The sequence below is a fragment of the Mugil cephalus genome, chromosome 7 (genome assembly GCF_022458985.1).
Source record: "Mugil cephalus isolate CIBA_MC_2020 chromosome 7, CIBA_Mcephalus_1.1, whole genome shotgun sequence".
Lineage (NCBI taxonomy): Eukaryota > Metazoa > Chordata > Actinopteri > Mugiliformes > Mugilidae > Mugil > Mugil cephalus.
The window spans coordinates 18,494,296-18,504,907 of NC_061776.1; the positions used below are offsets into that span (position 1 = coordinate 18,494,296).

At 39.8% G+C, this 10,612-nt stretch overlaps 1 protein-coding gene and 1 long non-coding RNA gene across 2 annotated transcripts; both read left to right on the top strand.

Moving 5' to 3' along the window:
• The first annotated feature begins 396 nt into the window (after positions 1 to 396).
• LOC125011382 lies at positions 397 to 1,380 on the top strand. The gene is made up of 2 exons (XR_007113180.1): positions 397 to 542; positions 1,291 to 1,380. It is a non-coding gene; the product is annotated as an uncharacterized LOC125011382 (long non-coding RNA).
• Positions 1,381 to 3,820: 2,440 nt separating this feature from the next.
• mbd3a (methyl-CpG binding domain protein 3a) lies at positions 3,821 to 10,385 on the top strand. The gene is made up of 7 exons (XM_047590654.1): positions 3,821 to 3,993; positions 6,223 to 6,379; positions 7,291 to 7,428; positions 7,545 to 7,635; positions 7,720 to 7,897; positions 9,416 to 9,571; positions 9,699 to 10,385. The coding sequence occupies exons 1-6, from the start codon at positions 3,980 to 3,982 to the stop codon at positions 9,564 to 9,566; spliced, it is 729 nt and encodes a 242-aa protein (XP_047446610.1). The 5' UTR covers positions 3,821 to 3,979; the 3' UTR covers positions 9,567 to 9,571; positions 9,699 to 10,385.
• The last annotated feature ends 227 nt before the right edge of the window (positions 10,386 to 10,612 follow it).

The window sequence follows — 10,612 nt, forward strand, 5'->3', positions numbered from 1 at the left end:
ACACACGTTTGGGAGGAAGAAGGGCGTGTAGGGCGGACATGATTTGGGGGTCTGTTTGTGTTTTACCACATCTTAACGGTGCCGCTAAGGGGCACTAGAGAGCTGAAAGTCCACTCTACTCCTAGTAACACATGGCCCCTTTATTGTACTGTCGAAGACATAATAAAATAAAATCCATCGACATAGCTTTGTTGGAATGCTGTACGTAAATAAGTTGCATCTATAAAGGGATATACATTAACATACATTTCCGTCTTGTTGCTTTAATATAATTATGTTTTACTCATCGAGTGAATCGACACTTTTCTTGCATATACTTCCTCCTCACGTACCTTTTGCTATTCTGTTTCTCCGCCTTTCATTAGTGGTAGTTAGAAGCTTTTATTTCACTAACAACCGGAAGTACCCATTGCGCCTGCGCACCAAGCGTAGTTCTCTTCTCAGCTTCATAAAGCTGTTCGTCCACCGCCAGAAGGACACAGTTCAGCCAAAATGATCGGTAAAATCGTCGGACAGAAGTATGTGGCCATCGCGAAGGCGTGGTAAGGCTGTTTTATTTCGTATGGCTGGTAAAATTAGGAAGTGAGAGTTCAGACCTTTGGTAGAAACAATCTGAGCGTGTCCTTAGCTAACATTAGCTGTTAGCCTAGCCGAGGTCAAAGCTGGGGGACATGCTTGGCTTTAGAAACCTGTCAGCGTGTTATCAGTGGTTTTTATCTTTTAAACATAGGTCGTGTTACCTTTTTATTTGTTCATTTTCTTTTTCCACTCCAGAAAAAAATGTAAATTTCTCATCAAATTTTTAAGTACATGGTAAACAACCAGCTACCTGACTTCAATGGATAACATTTGATGTGATTACACATAAAACAGATAATTGTTTAGTTAAGCAGAGGTTTAATGACAATCAAAATGATTGTTACTAAATGTTTAAATAGTCTGACAGTGTAATGGATTTGAAATGGAAAAGGACAAGCGACCCATAAAGCTTTATTATGATTCAAGTGTACTATTATTTGGCATGTAAAATTCAGACTGGTTCAACTCTTCTCACTCCTCTCTTGGTCATCTAGCTCTTAATGTTTAATTGATCTTTGATCTTTTTATGTCTTTTTTGCATAGAACAGTTTGACCTCTAGGAGTACCCAGATCTATGTTTTCCTCAACACTTAAGTCCTAGAATAAATATTTGTTTATAACAAACTAAAATGGTTAATTGAAAAGTCTATCTGGCCACTGAATGAAAGAAAAATGGACAAATCAATCTTGAATGTTTTCTCTTCCACACAGGATCCCTACTATGACTATTTGGGGCGCAACCGCAGGTGTAGCCCTGATCCACTTCACAGACTGGCGACTGGTTTTGGATTACGTCCCCTACATCAATGGCAAATTCAAGAAGGATGACTAGTGGAAGTCAGGTTAGTCCGAGGAAAGGCCAAGCATCATACTCAATATCATTTTCAGCCACTTTTAGTATGATTCCTTGTGTGAAGAAAGGATCATAGAAAGTCAAGATGAACATAAAAGTAGTAAACAAAAGTATTAAACACGCATGCTATCATGTTTTTTTGTTTGTTTTTTTTTTACTTCAATGAACCTACCCGGGGTAGTTTATTGTGAAACATCACTCATATTTTATTAGGGGATATCAGCATCCATGGTCCATAATGTCATAAAGTGATTATGAGTAATATCTGTACACAAGGTGCACGGCTGAGACTGTGAGTCTGGCATCGCTACATTAGAAAAGGCAATGATTGTGTTGTGGAAATCACTGCACAGACTCTCTCTAAAGCTTCTGAAAATCATTCCCAGTGAACACAGTGTGTTGGTTTGTCCACAACTGTGACTGAAACTCAATTTCAGGCACAAACCGTTGCTGCACGTAATACAACAGCGTGGCTCTGTAGTAGAGTAGTCTTCCCTACGGTCCAGACATGTCACCCAGTGAGGACATTTGTTGCAATACGACACAAAAAGAACAACAGAGGAGACTCCAGACTGACGAGCAGCTGAAATATTACATGAAGCAAGAATGTGAAAGCATTTCATGTTCAAAATAAGAATAGCTGAGCTCCTTGGTTCCCAGAGAGGTGTTAGAGAACGGTGATGTAACTCTGAGGTAAACATGCTCCATTCTCAACTTGTTTGAGACATGTTGCTGGAATCAAATGTCCCAGTTGCTCAGTTAATGTGTGTCTCTTGTCCTATTTCAAATTAAATGATCGGCTTTTCTGAAAGTTCACCGGAACGTCACCGTCCCACAAACTACCGCAAGAAATGAGGCCAAGAGTTAACAAACGTTGAAAGTTTTAAGGATTTTATGAGTTCAACACAACACCAATGAAACAAATGTGTCATTCTGTCTTTTGTGGCCATATATAGTTTATTCTTTGTGTATACTTACTGTAGTAAAAATGGAAGCTACTAAATGTGTGGCAACATTTATCATTAAGTTTCCCTGGCAATCTTTCTTTATCCGGATTCAGTTGTTTTTAAACACACAACGTTACTGATACTATTTCTTAGAGCGTGATGAAGGTGGCGGTGTACTGTGGATACTTAACTCGGTTCTAACTAGAAAACAGACAGTTTAGAGGTGTCAGGAGACCAGAATCAAGGCCAGTGACCTATTTTAAGACTATATGTAGCATTCTGTAATGAGACGACCTGAAAAAGCATTTGACCTCTGAAAGTATTTTGTTTATAACTACACACGTCAGTGAATAAGTCCATGAAGAGTGTCGGCTGAATTTGAATGGTGCTTAATCTTAAAACAACTTTTTATTTTACAGGTCGGTTCTGAGTTTTTTGTTTTATTTGTTTGTTTTTTTTTTTGTTACACAAAGACCTACACGATGAATATGGACTGCAGCCACTGCACGACAGGAAGCTGGTTCTCAACATCCTCACCCAGTGGGCTCAGTCGACATTGAACTTTTCACCACCAACATCCACTGAAATGCACCGGGTTTCGGCATTTCAACGTTCCTCTGCCAGCGAGAATGGAAGAAAAAGAAAGAGTTCATCAATGTGCATTTCTTTTGTTTTCCTGCTTATTTAGAGGACGTGTATTTATTTTAATCAACTGTTCTGTGGGTCAAATGTGATTCTTAATTCTGTTTCAAGGCGAAGTAAAGAATGTGCGATGTATCATGGCCATGTGTAATTGTTTGTCTTGCACTGGTTTAAATATTGCCGACTTACTCAAGTCAGATTAAGTGTGTTGGAGTTTGGCTCTAATTTACATCAGAACCTTGGTGGACATGGCGATTTAATAATAGTGCATCTATCCCATAATGGACAATACAAACACTGATAAAACACTGATAAAAATGCCAAAAAAAAAAAGAAACTGCCAGATAAATCGGAAAGTCAGAGCATGATTTAAAATGGCGAGGCTGCTTCTTTGACTTTTGTTTATCATATGACATTATTGGATTACCACAAATCTGTAAAGAGAAGTAATGCAACAATGTGGAGTGTGGACAGAAGTTTTAATACCCAAGTAAAGTTAGATAAAAAAAAAAAGTGCATGGGTTAATGCAGAAAAACTGTATCTGTTTTTGCATAAAGCTGCTTTGTAGCTGTAATGTATAAATGATACACAAAAGTTAAAGCATAATTTTAATGAAGCTGCTCTGAAACTACTGTAATCTACTTCACACAGTTGAATAAAGTGAATAAATATAGTTTTAAAAGTACCCGTATCGGTCAGTTTATCAGAACAAAATGGAGATGGTAATTCTCGCACTAGTTTCCCGGCGCATGGATTACAGTGTGTTACGAGGCTGGGGGCGGAGTGATCTACAGCCGTAAAGGTCCTGACAGACAGACGTGCAGACAGACGGACAGACAAGACATCGACAGCTAATCGGACTGAAAATTCATGAGTGCAATAATAAGCAGGTAGCTGCTGGCTTATCGTCTTTTATGAGCCAGAACCACGGGCGAGTAGGTCGAGACAACCGGGACCATGGAAAGAAAGAGGTGGGACTTTTTAAACGTGCGACGGAAGGAGTTGTAATGATGAGGAAATGCACGCACGCAAGGAACATTCATTAGCAAATGGACAGGACGTTTAGTTACAAAGCTGCTGCTGTGGCTAAGCGAATAGTTCACGCTGATTTGATTGTATAACGTTTGTAAACTCTTGGCCTCATTTCTTGCGGTAGTTTGCGGGACGGTGACGTTCCGGTGTCGCTGCTAGCCTGATTAGCTAGCTAACTTTCATTGTTTACACACGCCTGACCTGCGGTGAGCTGGGCCCCATCAACCCTCCACTGACATGTGTTCAAGGCTAAAAGATGGAGAATTTGTTTGCTCGCATCTAACCCGCCCCTCGTTTATAAGCCTGCAAGTCATTTCAATGCACATACTTTCTGGCAGGCTTCGGTCGGAGCCCGTTCATTAGCGTTAAACCCTTTATTTACTTGAGACATTTCAAAACCTCAGGTGTATTAATGAAGGCTGCGTTCCGCTGAGGTGAAGTCAACCGTGTGTGTGTGTGTGTGTGTGTGTGTGTGTGTGTGTGTGTGTTGCCAGACATGTCTTATTGTGAAACCCCTCTTCATAGGGCGCTCATTAAGATACTTGGAAAGTTATTGTAGGGCCTAAGAAGACTGTTTTTACAATTACTAAAAAACATAAATAAATAAATAAAATCAAGATTAATGAATTTAAGATATATTGCTCCTTGACCTTAAGTGGTAAACAAATGTAAACATGTATTTAGAACATAAGAGCTAATTCAGGCACATGTCAACAATTATCACACTAGACAGCAACATTAGCACACTTCTTAGTTGTACTTAATAAATCAGTTATGTTCAGCGTTTCATACAGAAACCTCACTGAGAGACACCGGCGCAATTTAAAATGTGTGCCAGATGAAGTTACCAGATATGGTTCCTTGCCCCATAAATGGTTAATGGCACTGGGTCACCACGGATACTCGCATCTATAAAAACTATTGCAGAACTGTAGATGTTGATAAATCTGTCAAAGACTGGTCTGGTCAATAAAGACTGATTGTTGTGACTGACATCTCAGTGGGATGGGGCAGCTTACATTTCATCAGCCTGATACAGGGAGGTTGAACTCATTTTGGCTTGGGGCCACATACAGCCTGTAGTTTGATCTCACAGGGCCTGGACATAACCTTATCAACATCAACCTAATAATAACCTGTAAGTAATGACAAATCCAGACTTTTTTCATTTGTTTGAGTCCAAGAACAACAAGTACATTTAATTAACTATCCTTAAACAAAATCCTAAGAAAAAATAAGTGTAATTTGGGTGCATTGCTGTTTAGTCCCGTGTCTCAGCGTTTTGTTCTGTCCGCATCACTTTTATTAAAATTAGGAAAGGCAGTTATTATCACTGAAAGATTGCAGTTGTCTATGTAATTTTCATACTTTGCAAATTCATGCTGCGGGCCAGATTAGACCCTCTGGTGGACCGATGTGGGCCTGCATGCCATGTATTTGACACCTATGGTCTAATGGCATTATAAGTCATTTTTTAGGCTTATTGTTACAATATCAATAAAATACCACTGTGATTGGTTAAAATTGCATTTTTTTCCCAAAACATTCAGATATGACTTAAGCAGTAGTGCTTTTAGCCTAAAGATTTTATTTTCTTAATTAAATAAATGTGTTTGTGTACTGTGCAACAACGTCAACTTGACAACTGTGAACTGTCAACAAACACAGGTCAGCCAAAACATTAAAACCACAGGTGACAGGTAAACTGACCATTGATGGTCTTGTTGCTATGTTCCTCCAGTAAACCAGGGTATCCTGGCATTTACGTTGAAGTTACTTTGATGTCTACCACCACCTGAGCGTTGTCGCTGACCACTAGCTGCTCGCTGTATCCTTATGTTTCCCATCTAAGAGAACGAACCCAGCCATCCACATGATCTGATGCGTCAGACCAAACCGCCTTCTTCCATTTCACTGGGGTCCAGTTCTGTTGCTCACATGTCCATTGTTTGCACCAGTAAACAGGGTTCAGCATGGACACATACTTTTTTTTTTTTAATTGATTTGCGTGGATTTCTATACTATTCCCTGTGATATCAGCAAAGATTCCCCCGTATGTAGCCTGTAGCCTACATCTAACTTCGTCATGTAAAGAGTTTTATTTGTTCTCTATAGGGCAGTAAGTACTTTAAAACCTCCACTGATGGTTTTTGTGTCTTTCTCTCTAGTCTGCCTGTTAAGCGTATTCTCAGTAAGCCCCAGATCTTCCGCAGCAACCTCCACACTGATGTGAATGCAAGCCACTCTCGGACTGGACGCTCGCTCCTGAACAACGTGCAGCGCAGCAGGCACAAGAATCTGTACGACAACAATCATCATGTCAGGGTGAGGTTTTTTTTATTTATGGTACTTGAATAGAATTAAAATGTTGCTTCTCCAGTGATTTGAGGTGCATGTAAAATATATTCCCCTCGCTTAGATTTATTCATTAATCAGCCGTTTAAATAGACATTTTGAAGCATTAACGTTGAAGGGAAGATTCATTCCAGTCTTGAGACTTTGATCTGAATTTGTTTTGTACATTTAGACACAGTTTTTTTTCATAGTCTTCTCTATAAACCTGCTGAAGCTCTGCCAAATATTCTTGATTAATTAACTTCTGGATGGCCTCAGCCACACACTCGAGCCCTTGTTTTGAACCCAAAGCAGTTAGCGTAATTAAATGGTCCAAAAACTCAAACTGTGTCTCAACACGCTGTGTAACGTTCTTCCACACTGAGTGTGACGCATGGTGTCCTACATGCCCTCCAGCATTAACTATAGTTAAAGTATCATGAGGCACTTTTTAACGGCACACTCTTTGCCAATCTGCCATAAAACTACGACTAATGAATCGCCTTGGCAACGTGTGTTATGTCAACAGTCTGAATCACTCACCTGTTTGTTCATTCACTTTGACCTTTGTCATAAACGTTTACTGTGATTAGTAATAAATGTAGATTCTTATCACTGGTTTAGTTTGAATTTGAACATTGATATAATTTCCCAGGTGAAATCACCCACACACACTTTTTTTATGATTGACCGACAACTTTATTACAAGGAGTAGTCAGCGCTTTGCGAAATCAACATCATTACAGCCGTTCGTCTCTGCTGTTAAGAGACACACGGCCCATCTGAGAAACTATTCTTCTGTTCTTGTATTATAATAATGCACTTTATTACACACTGTATAAAACTGATGGAAATGCGGTTTTGATTTTGCCCAGTCACTCATGGTGTTGTCTTTCTTAAAGGCCAAGCCCGACTTAAATACAACACTACCAGTTCGACAGACAGCTTCCATCTTCAAACAGCCGGTCACCAAGGTGACAAATCACCCCAACAACAAGGTGAAGACAGACCCCCAGAAGGCTGTGGACCAACCAAAACAAGTGAGTCAGCGGCATCACTGAACAATGTGAAGATGTATCACATGTTCCATTTGGGGAAATTGTGCCCAAAAAATTAACAAGAATCTTCCCCTTCTTTGTTTTGCTTCTCTTGTTAGTTGTTCTGGGAGAGGAAGTTGAGTGGATTAAATGCGTTCGATATAGCAGAGGAACTGGTAAAAACTATGGATCTTCCCAAAGGCTTACAGGGTAAAACATGTCCACCGTCTATAGTTCAAGATAAGGATTTTTCTCCAAGAGCTGACCCATGCTGCCCTTATTCTCTCTCATCAGGCGTTGGGCCTGTGTGTTCAGACAAAACGCTGCTGTCTGCAATCGCCAGCGCCCTCCACACCAGCCCGGCGCCCATCACCGGGCAGCTTACGGCTGCAGTGGAGAAAAACCCCGGAGTCTGGCTCAACACGACACAGCCCCTCTGCAAAGCCTTCGTAGTGACTGATGATGACATCAGGTAAGATCATTACACAACACCTCTGTAGCTTTGTCACGGTCATATCCAAGGATTGGCGACTGTCTCTTACTGGCCATTAAAGGAATATGTGGATCAACTCTTGAGTGCAGTTCAGTGTGGTGCATGCACTCAGCAGTGTGTAGGTTTTGTGTGTTTGAATAAGATTTCACAGAAAACGTTTCCATATGTAGTACATTAATACATAAAAAGAATCTAAGAAGGGACACCAAACTATTAATGTGCTGTTAACTTGAATAGCTCCTAGACTTTTTACTCTCAGAAGACTATGGTCCTGAGTGAATTGTTGTCTTTTTATGGGACACTGGCCACATGAAGATAACAACACAGCAGCTTCAGTCCTCCATCATTGTCCGAACTGCATGCTCTCAAACACAGAACTGCACAAGACCCGAGTTTAAAGTCTAAAGAAATGGTTCAGATCACAGTTTTCTGCATAAACAGCAAAATGTAATGTGGACAATGTACACAGTTCCTTGGTCATGCACATCGATGACGTAGTGACAATGTCTTATGTTGTTCTTGAATTTTTTAAAGTGCCTGAACCAAATGAGTGCAGGTCCAAACATTCTGACCCTCAGAATATTATGCGGAGTTCTTTAAAATGAAATGTTCATATACACCCACATAGACTCGTGAAAATTGGTACTTTCTAATATATCGGTAAAATCCTCCTTCCTGATTATTATAATGTTTAGTTTCTGTTGCGACAACATCGGAAATCAGTTGATTCAATGGAATGATCACTTTGGACGATGTAAATTGTGCTGCTGTTAAAGGGAACTGAATTAAACACCAAAGTTTTTGTAACGTAAAACACGATTATATTTGTAAGACCGTTTCCAATTACACGTTGTGGATACAGCTGACTACTAACGGGAAGTCAAGCACATTTACCATCTTGTGACAATACAATATTCTTCTGGGAAACTTTTGAAACTGGCATTCATGTGGATTTTATTGACACCTGTACCACCCACCTAGACCAGACCAGGTACTCCCACCCCATAGCAACGACACTCCTTGATGGCCCCACAGAGGCCCCTCCCCTCAACCCATATGACCCAAAGACCCCCACTAACAACACTGTGTTTCCAGACACCACAAAACACCCTCAGAAGGTCCATGTCCATTATCTGATGAGTCACAACTGGAGGCACAAGGGAGAATTTACTAGAATATTAGGAAGGTGATCATAATGTTATGCCTGACAATTTATACTGATTGAGAAATGTCTTCAAGTTCTGTGGTTGATCAATCTCAGGGGCTGTAACACTGGTCTCACGTCAATCTCTGCCTTAGTTTTTATATTTATAGCCATTGACTTGGATGTTTATATTCTTAGTTTAATGTTTGTATGGTTTGACTTTGAATTGCTTGATGTATTTGTGGCCCCTTCAGATTTTGTCTCTGTTTGAAAATTATTAAGTAAAACAAACAGTTAAGCCACAAAAGATGCCATAGTGTTACTTCTAGTGTTTCTCTTCGTGTGCCCCTTAGGAAGCAGGAGGACCTGGTGCAGAATGTGAGGAGGCGTCTTGAGGAAGCTCTTATGGCCGACATGCTGGCTCACATAGAGGACTCAGCTGCAGACGCAGCAGCCGACAAAGTAGAGGAGAAGGTCGAGCAGGTGGACCAGGAGGAATCATAGCCAAGGTACACTGAAGTGGTTCAAGTATAGATGAACTCGTGTTTGCTTTCTTCAGCAAATCATTGGTTACTGGATTATGAATGTACTTCAGTTCATTTTGTTACAATCATCTCTTTCTCATCTCTCCCACAGACTCGCCTGACGTGAAGTTTGTCTGTAAAATCTTTCAAATATTCAATTAAATGACTCCATGAAGATTTGTATACACAATGCAGAGACTCTGCAAAAATTTGTTAACCTAAACAAAGACGGTAGTCTTTATTTTTTTACATGTGTAATCCTGAAAAGGTGCTTTGAGTTTCCGTTCTCATTTTTACCTCGACTAATGTCTGACAGCTGTGGATGGTGCTTCATACAATGCAGTGTTACATTTAGTTAACAGCTGGTTAAGCTCAATGTTGAAAACTCAAACCTTGTGTATGTGAATGACGTGTGTTATAATGTATAAGTTGGTGTTGCGGAGTGCGTTTCTTTTGAATTGTTGTATCAGAACTTGTTGTTTTATATTTTACTGACACAGTAGTTAGTGTGCTATATGTTTGGAAGCATAATAATTTGCAGTATTTTTTACATGCACACACAGCGCTCCTGTGGCTGTAAAGTACTGAACGAGTTATGGTTTTACAGTTTCATGTTTCTTCTCACAGTAAGTTTACATGGTTTTGAAGTCATTGCGTTTGACAAAACAATTGTCATTATTATTTTACCAACTACATTGGAGAGAAACACAAAAAAAATACAACGCTGATGCACCGTACCTCATTACGAGATTCTTCTGTGTACCATTGTCAAATAAATGCAGCTCTTTTTGTGATTTAAGGTGTTGTGTGTGTTTGTGTGCCTTTTATTCTTTATTTTTCCAAATGTGGATATTGATGGAGTCAGAGTTATTGTTCCTTTTGTCTGTGCTGTGAAAGAAATCATTTTCTAATGTGATTTCAGTGTATGATATGGGAGTCAAAATGAATTAACCTCAAAATTCAGCTAAAACAAGCAGTTAACAGTTGGTAAAACACTGTCCGATTTTTAGAACCAAATCCCTCCTT

Bases quoted from the DNA above. Each gene is read 5' to 3' on its own strand.
- mbd3a (XM_047590654.1), top strand. The intron at 6,380-7,290 runs GTGAGGTTTTTT...TCTTTCTTAAAG, and splicing joins ACAACAATCATCATGTCAGG to GCCAAGCCCGACTTAAATAC. The intron at 7,429-7,544 runs GTGAGTCAGCGG...TTCTCTTGTTAG, and splicing joins CTGTGGACCAACCAAAACAA to TTGTTCTGGGAGAGGAAGTT.